Source organism: Agelaius tricolor, unplaced genomic scaffold, assembly GCF_023055355.1.
Source record: "Agelaius tricolor isolate 1412-34295 unplaced genomic scaffold, bAgeTri1.0.p SCAF_7, whole genome shotgun sequence".
In the NCBI taxonomy this organism is placed as follows: Eukaryota; Metazoa; Chordata; class Aves; order Passeriformes; family Icteridae; genus Agelaius; species Agelaius tricolor.
Genome location: NW_027269267.1, coordinates 28606709 through 28624383, shown reverse-complemented (window position 1 = coordinate 28624383; position 17675 = coordinate 28606709). Strand labels below are relative to the sequence as shown.

Genomic DNA, 17675 nt, shown 5'->3' with positions numbered 1-17675 from the left:
ACTTTCCTTACTATGTGCTGCTAGAAGTGGCAACAGAATACCAAAACCCTTTACTAGCAAAACAACGTGGTAAAATATTTTGTCCTCTATACACAATGACTTTGCTGTAGGCAACAAGCTGTCCCCATATTCTCTTCAATTTCTTTTGCAGCTGTGTCTTCCCAGTAAATTTTCCTGCAGGACAAACTCACATGCAAGCAGAAATGTGGAAATCTGCATATTCTGCATACATATTGTCTTTCTGTTTCTAAAGGAAAAATTTCTAGGGGACAATGCAGGATTTTCTGCTTTTCAGCAGGTAAATCATCAGATTTTCTACCAATTAACTGTGGAGGAAGAAAAACTCTCCAAAGCACATTTCTGATTCTAGGTACAGAAATATAATAATGGGAAGCAGTGGACAATGTGCTGCTCTTCAATATTTAAGTCCACATTATCACTGAGATACAGTCACATCTGTGCTAAGGAAAAGCAGAATCCAAGCCTATACAAACAGGTATGCCAACCAACTGGCCAAAATCAGAAGATGAATTTGTAAAAAGAAAAGCAGATGAAGTGTCAGTAAAATTCCAGATGAGATCTACAGCACATATACAACCATTTTTGAGACTGAACACTTTTTATTTTAAAAAAAAATGGTATCAGCTACTTAGCAACCACCCAAACAAAAGTGTGAGCTGCTGTTTTTCTCCCTGCTTTATACATATATTGATAGGAAAGGTAAGTTAATTTTATTAAACATAAGGACAGTCAATACAAAAATTTTATACATTACCTCATATTGACAAAGTTTCCCCATACAGCTGGAAAATAAGAAGAGAGAAAAGATTACAAATGTCATACAGCAGTACCCAAAGTAATTTTTTCGTATTATCATCAGAAGGAATTTAAGACAATATTAAGTATGCCAATCACAAACTAAGTTACATATACACCTCCCATACATAAGTGTCTAGAACACAGTTTCAGAGTATGGGTGGAATTCTGATGATATTACATGGGACTGTAAAAAAATACGCAGGAATTATCTAACCTGTAATTTGGGACTGCACACAGATTGGATAAATCAGAACACTTGTTTATTAGGGATACTGGAAAAAATGACAAGAGCAAGAAAGGAGCCCTGTGGACCTGAACCACACAAATTGGAAACAGCAGAGTGACAAAAGAGCCATTACAGGCTAGAGCTGAACCAGTCCAAAGAGGTGCCTCAGGAGTCCAGCATTAAAGGTAGCAAGTGCTTGTGTACACATATAATTCTGTCTAAATACATAGATAATGTGATGTAAACACAAAAGACACCTAAGCAATATAACTTACAATGTAAGTTATATTGCAAGTAAGCAATGTAAATTATATTACAAGTAAGCAAACAAAACTCATTTATTACTCTTTGTATGGAAAAAGTTTTATAGAAAGATAAATCACAACATAAAATCAAAGACCAAAAGATGTAACTGGTCAGGGCTTAGGAGATTATAGGAAGACTATGAGAACACTGACTTTACTTTTAACTTTCAACTAGGAAACAGAATGTAGTTTAAAGTGAAAAAATTAGAAGCCATAAACCAGGCTACACTGACAAGGAACACTTGACAACTTTGCATCATCAAGATAAACAAGTTTAACATGGAACAGTTCTGTAAGGGATTTTGCAAAACAAGCAACACAAGAAATATACTCCAAACATCTCCAGAAAATCATTCTGGAGTTGCACTTTAAGAGACAAGGCTCAAGCGAAGGACCAAATTACATTGGGTCTTAGGGAGTAGCCTATGCAGCATTACCATACATACAGAAAACTTCTAAAGTGTCCACAGATTTTGTAAGCTGTAAAATATTTTGCCTACCTTTAGGCTTTGCACATACATTTCCATCACTATTACTCAATGAGCTCATGGATAAGGTATTACAGAAACAAAACCAAAAATACTGCTACAGTCACAGGCACCTTCCAGGCAGGAGAAATGAGACATTCCCAGGAAGGAGGAGCGGGGATGACACAAATGAGGATTCGGTCATGCAGTTGTTCTAGCCTTCAGGGGATGGGAAAGCTACTGAACTGTTTTTAAGTGCTGAGTGCTGCTGAGTAATTCACGAGTAACTCAAAAGAATCCATGACAGACTAAGAAATAAACTGTGGGAGGGCTCTGTGTTATCTGTAGTGATACCATAAAAACACCTGTCATCTTCTGGGGAAAAGATAGGGGAGCTTTATTTTATTAGAACAAATGACCCATAAAATCCAACTGAATTTTTAAATAACCTGGATTTTGTGTCAACTAGATAAAGTAAATTTAATGTGGTGAAAACAGAATACAGTGTTCAGCACAGTAAATTCAAGATATTTACCCTCTGGCTAGGATTTTAGAATTATGTATGACAACACTAAGGAAAAAAACCCTTTTCTTTCAATGAGTGATGACAATCCAGCAGTAACAGGTAAACAATGATTCAGTTAAACAGGACTGAGCTATACTTACAAAGAATTATTTTTCTGGGCTACAGAAAACAGAATGTAAGTGGTTATGCAGTGGCAGGAAGCATCTGGGTTTAGCTGGTGAAGTAGGAATTGATTGAAGAAGAAAAAAAAAAGAGTGGCCAGCTGCAACAAATACCACCCTCCCAGTTTTGTTGCACAGACAGTGAAGCCACATTGCATTCAAAGAACTGGCTTCCTAAAGAAAACATGTGACTTGTGTGTGCTCAGTGCCCACAGCAGGGAAGGGAAGCTCAAAAAGGCATTCACATCCTTGCAGAAACACTGTTTTTGATATCTCAGTTCTGTAGGAGAACATGACCTTGCATTAAACTTTTACAAAGTGTATTGGGTACCACTAAAAAAAAAATAAAATTGCAAAATTAATCACACAGGAACTATCATACAGAGAGATCTGAAGAACCCTGAAGTCTCTCATGTGTAGAGAGATATTGCAAAAACTCACTTCAACATACTGACTGCCTTCATAAAGGATTCTGAATATGCAATTCTAAAAAGGATCTCTGGCTACTGGTGCTCACATGGAGCTTACACCAAGGTTGAAGGGATCAGAGCTAATATTTTTGTACAAGAGTGGAAATAAGGTTTGGCTGTTTTTCTTCCAAATACACAGCTGTTTATATAACGTGCTTACCCAGCAGCAGAACCAGAATCACGCCTGGCTCACAAAGGATTTCCTTGCCCTAAAGGTCAAGTCAAGGCTGGTTTGACATTCAGGCAAGAATCATGGAAACACAGAGGTAAGTAGGTCCAAATCCACAAGCAGAATGACGAAAATTACAAGCCTAAATTCAAGAGGAAAATCCTTACAGGCATCACAAAACCACTTGACAGGCCCATCAAGTTAAGGCCCCAAAAGCTGCAAACACAGATGGTTAAGAAAAATCTTCCACATCAGCAAGGTCACAAATTAGGCACTACACAAACCCAGCTTTCAAAAGCATGAGACTCCTAATGGACCAAATTTGAGCAAACACTAACACAACCCAGAACTTCACTGTAAAAGCCAGTTTTAAAAATTCAAGTCTAAAGCCAAATCTTTTAAGCCAAAAGGTATTAATCCAGGATAATAGTCCTGTGCCAATTCTCAGACTGTAGAGATTTAACATCCTCACCCCCCAAAGCCACACAGAACATACTCTGTGAAGAACTTCCAACTTATCCAACTAGAGGGCATTCATAAACAGTCTTCCTGCCATCTACCAAAACTCTGTGCAAGGGAAGAATTCATGATTCACTGGACTAGACAGAAGCATGACTTGTAACCTAACAATTCAGACACTCACCTACAACAGAAGGAGACAGGGGTTCTACTTTCAAAGACGGATTGTAAACCTCACCCAATGACTGATTAAGGTCATAGCAAATTGGCATTAGGGAAGTGAGCAGAATATCTGAATTGTTGTAGCCTGGCTTAATGGGCTGTAGGAAGAGTAAAAATAGGACTACACCTATTTGAGGTGTTTTTTTTCCCCTTTGCATCCTTTTCATAAAATAATGAAATAATTTTTATTGTAGCATTTTTGCAAGGATTAATTGCAAGTACTATGAAGAGTAAAGTAAATTAACCATTAATCATTCCCACAGACATTACACTTTAAAGTGAAGGCTTCAGGGAAGGACATCATCTCTTGAGTGAAATGATGAAGAACTCTCTAAAAGAGTCTCTTTTATAAAAGAAAAGATTTCTCTAATCACAGTATTTTTATTAAAGAGGTATTTACATTTATCTGACTAAACAATCACTCAAGGTTTGTAGAAAACCCAAATGCTTTTTTGTTTCTTTCCCCAGCCACTGAGATTAAGCTGTAACTACCTGGCAGGCACAGTCTTACAGTAAAATTGTTGTAGGTTTTCAAGACTTCTCAAACCTCCCTTAAAGGCAATTAGTCATATATGAGTAAAGAATTTGGCATTGGTTTTGTTCCTACTGAATATATTTACATTCCTGGAAATTTAAAAGTTTGTTCAGTTTTTCTAGAGAAGCCCCATTCTGAAATGACGCTGAATGCAGAGGACTGCAATGACAGGGATACTGTCAGCAAAGGAATAGTCCAGGAGCTTATCCTTTGGATACAAACCAGCCATGCCTACAACACAATCCTAAAAGAAGCCTGTATCTTTATTCCTCCTTTCTGCATCTCTTTAAATGACATTAAAATCAAGTCACAGACTACCACAGGCCCTCAACAGTAATATACACTCAATCTGAAATTATTAGTGACATCACTAGTTTCAGCATCACGTACATTTTAAAACAGATATTTTAAAAAGCAAAACCATGATGTCCATAGAGTACCAAAACAGATGCAATCTCTTTTAAAACCATATTCTTTCCCAATTACTTTGTTGTTTGCATTTTCAGGACTGTTAAAGAAACTTTTATACAAACTTTTGTCTAAATAGATTTAGCTGAAAGCACTGGGATTTTTCCCTGTATCATCCACCTTTCAACTTCTGCGCCACAAAATATAGAGATTACAAGATGATGTTTGTTACAAATAGATTTCACAGAAACAGCATGCAGGAAAAATATGAATTGATATACAGTCATAATCAGAATTTTTAGAGCAAACTATGCTCTGAACATCCAAAGTGAATTGCGTCAAATTTTCCATTTCAGAGAGATGCAGCAGCATTCAAAAAAGGGTTTGGGTTTCTTTTTTTTTTTTTTTTTTGCTTAAATCTGACTCTCAACAGTCACTCAGCAACTTCAGTCTCCTGGAATAAATAAGGTTTTAGTTTCCAGACGAACCTGACAAAGAGGGAGAATATGTAAAGGGAAATCATAAAATGCTTTTAATACAATTGCATTAAAGTTTTAATTTAATTATTTTACATATTTAATAATGTAAATAAAACAATTATTTTCTTTAGGAAACTATTATTTCCCACACAACATCTTGTGGCTAAATTGGAGAAATATGATTTTGATGGACTACTCAAGAGATGGCAGCTGGGTGGCTGCACCCAGGGCTCAGTGCCCAGGGGGAGATCAGTAACAACTGGTGTCCGTCAGAGGGGTGCACTGGGACCAGTACTGCTCAGTAGCTCCATTAACGACACAGACACAGCATTGAGCCCATCCTCAGCAAGTCTGCAGATGACACTGAGCTGGTAAGTGTATTGAGGGAAGGGATGTCATCCAGAGGGACAATGACAAGCTTAAGGAATGGGCAAACATGAACCTCATAGAGTGCAAGGTCCTGCATCTGGGTTGGAGCAACAACCAGTGTGAGTACAGACTGGGTTACAAGAGGACTGAGAGCAGCCCTGTCAGGCAGGTCCTGGGGGTACTGGTAGAAAATTTGGACATGAAATGGCAATGTGCACCTTCAGCTCAGAAAACAAATCAAAAACACTGGGCAGCACCAAAAGAAGTGTGGTCACCCTGTCAACTGAGGTGATTCTTCCTCTTTACTCCACTCTCATGAGACACCACCTGCACATGGTCAGAGGAAAAGAACCCCTCTCCTACCAGGACTGAGAGAGCTGGCTAGAAAAGCCTGGAGAAGAAAAGGCTCTGAAGAGACCTTACTGTGGCTTTACTTAAAAGGGGCTTACAAGAACAGTAAAGAAAAACTTTCCAGCAAGGCCTGTAGTGAGAGGACCCTTAAGAGGCAATGGTGTTAGCCTGAAAGACAGTAGGTTTAAATAAGATGCAAGGAAGCAATTCTTTACTATGAGAGTGGCAAGCCTTGAACAGGTTGCCCAGAAAAGTTGTGGATGGCCCACACCTGGAAACAACATGAGGTTGGACCAGGCTCTAAGCAACCTGTTCTACTGAAAGATGTAGAACATTCCCCCAGGGAAGTGGGGGGCTGGATTAGATGATCTTTAAAAGTCTCATCCAATGCAAACCATTTTATGATTTGGCCAATATATTTAAAATCACCTTTTATAGTCTTGATTCCTTAGGAATAAAAAAACCCTCTCAACTGTAGTCCATTTGTAATTCCAGCAGTATGTCAATTTGCTTTAGAAAATTATTTTACTGATGAGTGCATTTCACAATATTAGTGGAGATAAGAACATACGATTACTAATCATAACTTTGTATTAAGAAATGTCACTTTCCTGAATGAAGTCTATGATTATGCCTTTGGGGAAAGTACAACTTGAGTATTAAAAAAGATTAAAAAAAAATACACCTCTGGTAAGTCTAAATCTATCTCTGTATGGCAAATAGTTCTTGTTGCATCTCCTGAACTGATGCCTTGCTCAACAGTAAAGTTCCTGCCCCAAATCAAAGACAGCAGATAGGAACTATTCCCACATGAGAAGTATCCTAGACACAAAGACACAGGGTTTGCTAAGGGAAAGATGTTCTCTCTGTATCTTGGACAGCACCACTGCAGCTCTGTGTCAACCTTTCAGCTAGTCATCAACTAGCAAAACAAAGGCAACACAATCAGCAGGAAATTTCTCCACTCTCTTAAGAACAAACGCTTAAACCTTGGCAAGCCAATACTCTCCCACAGCTGTGTGATATAACATTATGCAAATTTTCTTTCTTTACAAGAGTTAATGGAGCTTCATACTGCATAGGAAGGTAGCCAAGGGTACTTTTTCTTACATTTCAATTAGCATCATCACTTTATGACTGAATTTTGTTCTTAGTTTCCCAGATGGAAAATTCTCTTGGAATTTTCTATTTAGTCTTTTTTCAAGTTCTCTGTTCCTACTCCTTCCTGCCTCATATCTTCAGCATATCATTCTTACCACTGCTCCTCCACTGACCCATCTGTTGATAGCTAAGATTGTTTTCAGTGGACTCAGAGAATGTTCCAATGGTCAGCACTGTAACAAACAAATTCACTTTTCCCAGCTACTTTTCACAAACCCCTTCAGGTAAATTGATGCCATAACCTCCACCTCTCTCTCTGTCCAGTCCATAAATGAGATGCTGAAAACTACCAGTTTCAACCAAACTCTGCTTTGGTCAACTAACCTTAGAAAAAAAGAGACAAGCAATATAAATGTCAGAGAAATATTCCCCTTTGCAAAAACAGAGGGTAAAGAAGGAGTGTTTGTCCTTGAGTGGAATGATGACCAGGCTGTCTCCTGCACATGCTGCAGAAGAGACAAATACTAAGTGGAGGTAAAAGATGAAAGACAAATATTAAATGGAGATAAGAGAGGAACCGTAAGATTAATTTCTCCAGGATGCCAAAAATTGTTTTAAAACATCATGGCTAGCAAGGCATAGTCAGAGTCCATCTATTCCTGACAAACAACTGAAGCATGAACAAATTTTCATAAGCTACAGGAGTACAGCTAGTTGCAAGCCTGACAAGCAAGGAAGTGGAAGCTCTTACAACAGTGAGCCTATTTGCATAAACCCACAAAGAAAGGCAACTTGGTGAATGTGAACCCAGCCAGCAAGCCTGATATCCTACACAACCATTTTGAACTCTTCCATGGCCAATCAGTCCTGACATCTAGTTAAAAATGGCTGGGGAAGGAAGATTTCTGATGCTGATTAACACTGAGACACCCTGAAGCAATAGGGGAAGACCAACTTGATAACTGCTCTTCTCTTATGAAAAGTGGAAGTAAAAGCTTATCAAAACAAAACATTAAGTAACATTTAATCTTCCTTTTGAACATATGCAAGACAAGCAGCATGCAAGGGGCTGGTGAGATTCAAACTGGAAAGCTCACTCATACCTCGATATTTTGAGACGCGAATATTGCATTCTTCCTAGCTGATGAAAATCTGACAAAAAAAAAAGGCTAATCCTATAAAACAAAGGATAACAACCATGGAAACTAGCAAATGCTGTGAAAAGTCAAGCCACTATACTACGGGATGTACTTCGCTCACATTATTTTGACATTTCATTTTTAAGTTGTTCTAATAGCTGTGCTATAACTTATCTTACAAAGGAAATGAGGTCTTAAGCTTAGATCTCATGACAGCACCCTACTATTCCATTTTCCCCTGGGAAAAGGAACAAGGCTACTGATATACTTCCTGAGAACCATTTGATCTACAAATGAGTAAAGAGAACTCCTCTACTTTACCAAAAATAGAGCTCTTAACTTTTTCATTAAGAACATGCAACTGCCCTGTCATACATCAGCAGATTATTTACAGTAGCATCAAGATTAAACCAAACCATGCATATTGATGAGCTCTGGTCTTTAAATCCTGACTACAAGATTCTAAGTGTATTTCCAACAACTTAAATAGGTTCTGATTCTGCAAAGACAGTACCACTGAAGCATGGTTGCATGTCCATATAAAGCTGAATATACTCTTAAAACTTCCAAGGGAGTGAGTTTAAGGTGTCTATGTATTGACATCCCATCACACAGATGGGGTTTTTAAAAACAGAAGAACACTCTCAGCCTGCATATAAGTTATTCATATTGTGGTGACACTGAAGTTTTTTAACATTATTGATTTAATTCACTGCTCTTTTATGATCTGTCTACATTTCTCATTACAGACAACAAAAATCAATTAAACCCACTTCACTTCTATAATCACCTCATGTTCTGAAGCTGTGGTTTCACAACAGCTTCAAGATGATGTAAGTGGAGCTCATGACTGAAAGAATTTGTTTCAGTCCACCTCCACACACCCCTCCACCCCACTTTGATTAGCATTAGCACTCCTGCACTATTCTGCTGGGGTTAAATCAGAGGAAAGTTGGAGCAGAAGACTTTTTCCCTTTAAAAAAGGGCAATGCAAACTCAACCTCTGGGCAAGGTTTCCCACTATATGTAGCATAGTATAGTCATGCAATGTTCACAGAAGAAGACAGCACTGAAGGTGAGTCAAGTAAGCTAATTATGAAGAGTATAAATAAAAAATTGACTAGCAGTCTGACATATTACAGAGTGATTCAGACAGCTTGCCAGCTGCAGTATCTCCAAATTCATCACCTGGGCAGTGGGGAACAACATCACCCCTTTCACCCAGCGCCTACAGAAAAGGTAAAGGTAAATTTTAAACTTTATTCACTTCCTTTTTCCAGGAAACAGTTGCTTAAGTCACAACAGCTTTTAATTGCCTGCTACATAGAAATGCTCCTTTTGAATTCTATTTTTATACATACAAACCATGCATAGCACAATGTTTCGAGTGAATGATTTTTTAAAACTAATATAAATTAGACTTACAGAAATGAGGCATCAAATACTACCTTAATTCAAATCCAAACTAAGGATCTTTCTGGCTCTAAGTGCTACTAGGGAACCTACTGAAGTTCATAAAGGAGTTCCAGGGGTTTTATAAATATGACTCTAACAGTGTATATCATGCCATGATGCTACTCCAACCAAAGTAAACAGGACTCCTGCGGAGACAGGCTCCTAAGTGTACACCTGCAAAGCATGTGATGGCAACACTGCCAGCAGCACTGCCAGCTTTTATCCCATTTTACCACTGTGCACCACCTCCTCAAGCAGGGCCCAAACAGCTGTTGAATACCCACATTGTCAAACTGCTGTAACACAAAAGGGTGATCTCAGTCCAGACCAGCTCCTTCATCTGGTGCACGGCAAAGAAATTTCAGTCATTGTATGGTTGGGGAGCAGAGATACTGAACACAGCCCAGCCATCCACCACTGTGTGAAACTATCAAGAGAGCCACTCAATGACTCTTGAGAGTGAAATAGCTCACAGCCTTTCAACTGTATGCAAAAGTTCTTTCTCTAGTTTGCAAACTCGCACAGAGAAGTTCTTCAGGCACCTTTGTAACCAATTTGCAGTCAAAGGCAAAAGATTTCTCTGAAATACAATATTTTTCTAAATTACATTCCCAAAACATTTGCTCAGGGTTTCACACACAGGCTGACAAAATGGCACTATTTAAAAAGTCCTGTCCTCTAGTTCAGAAAAAAATAATGTCCTTGCCAACTATTCCATTCCCTGTAAAATGTGCTGCAAGTCTGAATGCCCGTGCCCTAATACTGAATAGAAATTCATGGAAAGGAGGCACACAGCCTAAAAACACTTAGTCATTTGGAGAGTACTTCAGAAAGAAGGAATGTATGAAGTGCCAGCACATACACCTACACCAGCTGCTCAGTTTTCTCAGATTCTCTGCTATTTCAGTCAGGCATTATTTGACTGCAAGCAGAGTGTAGTGATGATTCAGTAACATTGTGAGGAGTACCCTTTTAGGGTAGGTGAATGGGATCATAAATAATTACTCCTGAGAAAAGCAAACAAAAAATATTCTCTCTAGAATCTGATAGAGCTGTGGCATCTGCTACCATACCATACCATACCATACCATACCATACCATACCATGTAGCTGACACCTAAGGATTCCACAACTTTTGATCTCTAGTCAAAAGATGGGAAAGCACAGCATGTTAGATTTGCAAAAAACATGTTCCCATCAGACACCAACTTATTGCCTTTTCAAGCCACTTTTTTGCCACACTGACCTGCAGTCCCTCTCCTTCTGAATCCCAAAAAACAAGCAGTCAGAAGGCTTCTCCTTAAGGCTAACTTTTACTCACAACGTTAGAAAGCAAACACCAATTACTGTCCAGAGAATATAATCAATAGCTAGGTCCCAATGACTGTGTCACCTACCACTCAAATCCAGTTTTCACAGCAGCCTATTAAATTATGTTTTGAAAACTATCACTCTTAGCAAAACATGTAAGTCTTTCAAAAAAAGAACTGACATTAAGCTGTCAAGATGCAAGGGACCTAAATTCACTCGGACAAACAAACTGTCCTGAAAGTCAGAACTGAAACACAACTTCAATGGTAACAGAAGCACCTAAATAGTGAGGTCCAGTAAAGACAGTAACATATGGTAATGAAGGGAATTGCTGTGTTTCTGTGGTAGGAAACACCACCCCCTCTAACAAAATTACTTGTGTTGTACCTCTCCACCTTCCCAAATCCAAAGGAAGGATCTGAAATGTGATGCACACAAAGCTAGCTCACCTATACCTATGTGCCTTCAGGCAGCAAGAGAACGGCTTGCTCCCTATCTGAACTGACAAGGTATCGTGCTGTCTGCATAGAATCTACCGGAGTCTGAAAACGAAACCGGCTAAAATAAAATAAAATAAATTAAAATTGCAACAGAAGAAACAAGTACGGGAAGAGAGCTGACAGGATAGCGTTTTAAATCCATTTTAAATCTATCTGAGTCACTGCTAGTAAGTGAAGTCATAAACATCCCCGTCACTGGCTATTCTAAGATTTTCTAAAGTACCTCTGTGCCTCTTCCCCGGCTCTCAGGACTCCAGCTACGCGCCGAGTTAATAAACAAACATTTATTTAGCCCTCAAAGGACTTGGGAGGATTTTACAAAAACCAGACACGAGGCCTACCCTGGAAAATCTTCCCTGAGGGCTGCTCACCGCTACCAGGTGGCTATCGGGGCGGACAAAGCGCGGTCTGAGGACAGGAACGGCTGCGGAAACACTCGCGGAGCCACGTCCCGCCCTTACTGCGCTCGGGACGGGGCAGAGGAGCGCCGGCTGCCGGGGGACGCCCGGCAGGGCCGCACGCGGCAAAGTTTCCGCAGGGCAGGAGCCCCGAGCCCCGCGCCCGGAGCTTCCCGCGGGGAGCCCCTGCCCCGCCGGGCCGGAGCTGCGGCGCGCCCGCAACCGGGCAGCGCAACGGGGTGCGGGAGGTGCCGCCGCCGCCACATCTTCCCCATCCCCTTCCTCCTCCTCCTCTCCCGCACGGCGGGCGGAGGGGACGGGGGGCGCCGTGCCAGCGGGCAATGAATGGCCGTGCCAGACCCGCCCCCACCCCCGCTCACTCACAGGCGACGTAGGCGACGAAGGCGAGCCCCATGAGCAGCTTCATCTTCCTGCGGTTGATGGCGGTCAGCAGGCGCAGCAGCGGCCCCTTGCTCACCATGCCCCGCGGCAGCGGCACGCAGAGCGCCGGGCACGGCCGCGGCCACCCACGGCTCCGCTCGGCCCCGCTCCGCCCGCCCCAGAACCGCCCGCGCAGGCGCGGCGGCGGCAGCGCGCGCCCGTTCCCTCGCCCGCCCCTTCCCTCCCGGGCCGCGGACGCGGCCGGAGCGGTGGCGGCGCATGCGCGTGGCCCGCGCTTCCCTCATGACAAGCGGTCCGGTCCCGGCCGCGCGGTCCCTGCGGGGTGCCCGGGAAATGGAGCGCGCCCGTAGCCTCCCGCTGGCCTCGTCCGGTCTTTCAGGGTGCTTCAGGGTCGGGCGGGCTAGGTCACTTGTCGCCTGCCACTGTGGTGGTCCTTGGGTGGTAACCTGCTGGAATGAGCAGGCAAACGTGGACGCTCTCATACACAGCACGCGCGTGGCGCTGGTACCTTCAGTACCCGGTGCTTTGAAAGCGCTGTCTGCCTCGTCCCCAATGCGCTGTCCATATCTGCATAGTAAGGAGAACCACCTGGATGCAATTTTGCAGAATCACAGAGTAGTCTTTAGTTGGAAAGGACCCACAAAGATAATGAAGTTCAACTCTTGAGCCTGCAAAGGACACCCCCAAGAATTAAATCAAGTGTCTGAGAGCATTGTTCAGATGCTTCTGTCAGGCTAGGTGCTGTGACCACTTCCCTGGGGAGCCTTGTCCCAATGCCTGACCACCCTGTGGGTGAAAAACACAGATACCCAGCCTGAACCTCCCCTGCCATAGCTTCAGGCCATTCCCCCAGGTCCTGTAGTTGGCTGCCAGAGAAGGGAGGTCAGTGTGTGCCCTTCCACCATGTGAGAAGCTGTAGACTGTAATAAGGTCCCCCTCAAGGTGCAGTAGGATGACACTCTTTGAACACAGAGGCTGGATCAGATGACCTGCCCTGGTGCCTTCCAATCTTGCCCTTTCTGTGATTCTGTAAATTAAAAATGTGAGGATTTCCCCGTTCTCTCCCACATTTCTGCCAACTTGTAGTTTATGACTTTACCCCTGTTCAGGATAGCAAGATTGCAGTTGGTTTAATATCTATTATATTTTTACTGCAGCTTCTATCTCAAGTGGCCTGTTGCAAACTGCAGATTGGTATTTGCCTGGAAGGGTAGGTGCCTTCTTCATGTGTCAAAACATGTTCTCCTGCCAGCAAATGCACTTAATCTGAAGAGAAATCTCTCTCCACAGCCTGACCTTCCCCTTGAGTAGTGTGGCCTCCACACACTTGGTAAGGGATATTCTTTCTCACAGTTGCCTCCCACGGGAGAAGACTGCGAGAGCAAATGTTCTTGAAATAAATTCTTCTTTTCAGTATAGAAATCCAGCTTGTTTACAGCAAGAAACTATGACCTCAGTCAAACAGAGGCTCACACAGTTAACAAGAGTTAACTCCTTATTACAAGGAGTAAAGTCAGTGAAAAAAATGTGCAAGAGTCAGAAGGGTAAGTGCAGTAAGGTGCTGTGCACACTGATTAAGAATATCCCCCTCTGTGAGACTTGTGGAAGAAAAGGGACTTTTTCAGGAAGCCTTGAGAATTGAGATTTCCTAACCCTGGGCCCTGATTATAAGGCCACTCCTTTCCTCTTGATTTTTGTTTCCTCTGATTTGTGTTTGCTATACCTAACTTGTGAGTTCATTCCACTGCTTCTGGGTACATGGAGTAAAGGGAATAACAGATCATTTAAAACATGACCTAGCTCCAAATTCATCTTGTGTAGTAATCTCTCAAAAAGTAGCAGAATTTTATACCAGCAGTAAATTTGGCCATCAAAAAGCTACAGCTGAGCAGTGCTGCATGAAAGCTAGAGAATATTACAGGATATATTCATATGAACAATACAAAATCCACAAGCCTTTAGGGGTGCCCAAGATGCTTTTAACAGTTGCCCTGCCTTAAGCTGGGCTGCTCAGTCTGTGACTCAGTCATGCTGCCTCTGTAAAGCACCTTGCTTGGCACCTCGCTCAGTCTTCATGCCAGTTTTGCTGCAGAAACATGTTCAGACAGGTTGCAATCTGTGAGGATAGGAAAAGGAGAGCAAAGGTGCAGGATGCATTATGGGACTTCATGGTGGAGGAGCCTTGAACTCTGCAGGAGGCAGGCTGGCCATGGTCTCTGCAGGGCCAGCTGTTTGTCATGCATGACACCAGGGCCAGCTCTGTCTATGTCACTCTGCAAATGAGACAGAATGTGTCTAACTTAACTGCAGGGGACAGACTGTAAGTCTATCCCATCTCAACTATAACTATCCACATGTACCTTGTAAGGACTATAAATTTCTCCAGACCCATGATGGCCAACAGCAGGCCAACAGCCAACTTATTTCAGGATACAGCTGGTCACATTCACAACCTTGTGCCAAGGACTGGCACCAGTAGCAGAGGTTCTGGTATGTAGTGGCTGCTAAATGTGCCAAGACAGGGATGATAGAGTTTTGAGTGCTGAGTTTTAATGTGCTATAAATCAGGTAGTAGGCATCCATCTGCCTTTGGGTTGTTATTTTGGTCAGGCTGATCACATGACATCAGCTAATGGCAGTCTTCACTGAGATGGGTTGCAGGCAGTACACCCTGCCTCCCACATTGCAGTTTTCAACTTTAGTTCTCAAAGTGCTTTATGAGAGCATTTTGATTTTTTTTTTGTTCACTAAATCACAGCCTGTAACACAACGGGGGATTTTGAATGATGGGATTTTAAAATAACTTTGATAATGATTAAAAATTGTGCACAGGTATATCTACCTGAACAACTAGTATGAGTTTAGAATTCACAGCGCCCTTGCAATGTACTTTTCCTTGACACCAGATCAAAACTATGCAATTGCCCAGCTGTTGTTCCAGAATTGGGAAAAAAAAACCCCACCAAACCAACTGCTACAATTTGTAGAATTTTCACATGATGCTGCATGCAAGAGACTCTTCTGCCATGTGGAAATACCAAGAAAATGTTTGCTTTCTGTCCCACTCATGTTCCTGCAAGAGATGATGTTCCACAGTATGATGTGGGAGACATAAGTGGACCCTGGGAACTGAGACCTGAGCAGAGAGAATTGCTATGTACAAGATAACAAAAAGAGTTAAAAAGTTCTGAAGAAAATGTAAGAATAAAATCAAGCCATTACCAGCACTCTACTTCGATCTCTTATAACTTTGTTCTCTTAAGTTAGAAAGCTCAGTGTAGCCAAGGAAGTAGCACAGAGTTGTCCAGCTACTTGTGTGCTTCCTCACCATTCAGCTACATCCTAGTGATGCTTACCCGGGAGGAATTGTTCTGATATTGTTATCCTCCTCTAAAAATAGATGATTCTGTGGAGTTACACTGTTGCATTGCACAGGCACACTGACCCAGATGTATGAAGCCCAAGATAATCTTGAAGAACTAATAGCATTCATGCATGAACATATTGTAAAACATGATTTAAAAGAAAAAAAAATAAAGATTGGAATGTGATTATTTGTCTTGGTTTGTTCTACTTTTAACAACAGATCATAGCAGGGAAGGGAACTCAGACAAAAATGAGTTAAAACTTGCAGTGTTTCTCTTCAGGAAAAGTTAGAATTTTGAGGATTTGTGGTTTTTATAAAGGCTAATGAAAAGAGAACATGCAGTTTTGGGAAGAGAGTCTATTCTTTCATATTAACATCTCTGAAGGAAAAGAAAACTGCTAAGTGCTTCAGACAGTTATTATTTATTATCTGGAGGGTAACAAACAGTTTCAAATACAACTGGATCATAACAGTTCTAAGCAGAATTGAGACATTCCCAGCCATTGAAAACATACAAATAAAGAGACAAATCATCCAGTGAATGCAAGCAAACAAGTAAGTGTCAAAGCATAATATGAAAATGACTACTTATATGTGGATTGGCAGAAATTATGTGAATCATTTAATGATTTAGACAGTTATTTGCAAAGAATAAATTTATAACATCTAAGGGAATAATTGTATTTCAGACTACAGTGAGGTCTATCTATTTTGTCAAGCAGTTTTGTTCATGTGGGAGTAGCCCCAGTATTTCATTTTGTAAAATTTGAGGCTCTTTTTTTTACACCAAGTGTATAGAAACCCAAGACACAACACTCAAAAAAGTTGCTTCAGGCTTCAGGCTCAATTGGAAAAAAAAATAATTAAACAACATTCCTAAATTGATTCGTAGCATTACTTAAGCCAGTAATGTAGCAAGTACATAAAGTACTTGTTCTTCATGATGCATTTTTCCCCTGAGTTAACTGAAAGCAGCCATGTACATTTTCAAAGTTGGAAAAAGATTTTAAGGTGCTTTATCTATTCTGAAAGTGCAGAAGGCCACATGCAAGATCCTTTGGTAATTGGGTCAGAATGAAATAGCAGAGATAGTGCTAAATTAGTGATAATAAAAACTTGTGAGCAGTTAAAACCACTGTTCCTCAAAGTTCTTTTATCATCCATCAAAGAAGCTAGTTTATTAGGCTGGGTCAGCAAGTTACTCATTCACTGCTGTTTTACATTTCATAATTTCCCAAGCCCTTTGGATCTTTTTAATTGGTATTGCTCTACCGTAGAGCACTTTGGAAGTAATGACTTTGAATGCATCCATTTTGGGCTGTATTTAATCCAGATCAAGATGGAATTTGTACTGAAGAAGCCCATGCCTTCCTCTGATGATATACAACAGTCAAATCTGCATGCCCCTGGTTTATTTTTATACCACTGGCCCAGAAAGTGAACAAAAACAAACATACCCTGGGTGGGCTAGGGATGTATATGCATGTACTGTGGGTGTAGCATAGTGGCTGAGGACTGCTCTTTGTTAAGAAAAGCCACTTGGGGTTTTTGCTGGAAGTCTGTGCTGGCCACTATAGCACTAGTAAAAGGAAACCCTTCTCCTTCTGCACCCTTACTTGCAGTAGTACTAGCTGGATGGGACTTTACCCGTGTTAGTGATGTGCTTGATAAAAGGTCTGCCTCTCCTTTCCTCATGCAAAGCTCAGGCAGATGACTTACAAGCCACTTCAGTGGTAGTGCTTCTGTGTTACAGCAATGTGAGGATTATAATTTTGATTGGGAATAAGGAGCTGATGCTAAGTAATTGAAGGAGCAGGACTGCAACATGCTGGAGAGTATATTTACTCTGCAATCTAGATATTGGTGTTTTCTCCTCTGAGGCAAGGAAAGTCTTAGTGCTGTTCAACTTCTCTCAGACTGTCAATGAAGCAGAAAGTAAATAAGGTCATTAAAGGTGTTCAAGCACTTATATAGTTGAATTTATAGAAAGACGTTACTGAGAAGTGTCTGTATCACAGTGCAGTTGAATTGCATTT

The 17675-nt window shown here is 41.3% G+C and overlaps 1 protein-coding gene across 2 annotated transcripts in view; it reads right to left on the bottom strand.

Annotated features, from left to right (window-relative positions):
• The window catches only part of UXS1 (UDP-glucuronate decarboxylase 1), a 54965-nt gene extending 42503 nt beyond the window's left edge, over nt 1–12462 (bottom strand). Inside the window, exons 1-2 of one of the 2 annotated variants that reach the window (XM_071430748.1) lie at nt 12255–12462; nt 776–803 (exon numbers count right to left, since the gene is read on the bottom strand). In XM_071430748.1, the coding sequence (XP_071286849.1) occupies nt 776–803; nt 12255–12351 (125 nt within the window). In that variant the 5' untranslated portion in view covers nt 12352–12462. Of the gene's footprint in view, nt 1–775; nt 804–11813; nt 11921–12254 lie in introns of those variants that run through there. The other variant, XM_071430749.1, reaches the window with a different exon arrangement.
• Between the last annotated feature and the right edge of the window lie 5213 nt (nt 12463–17675).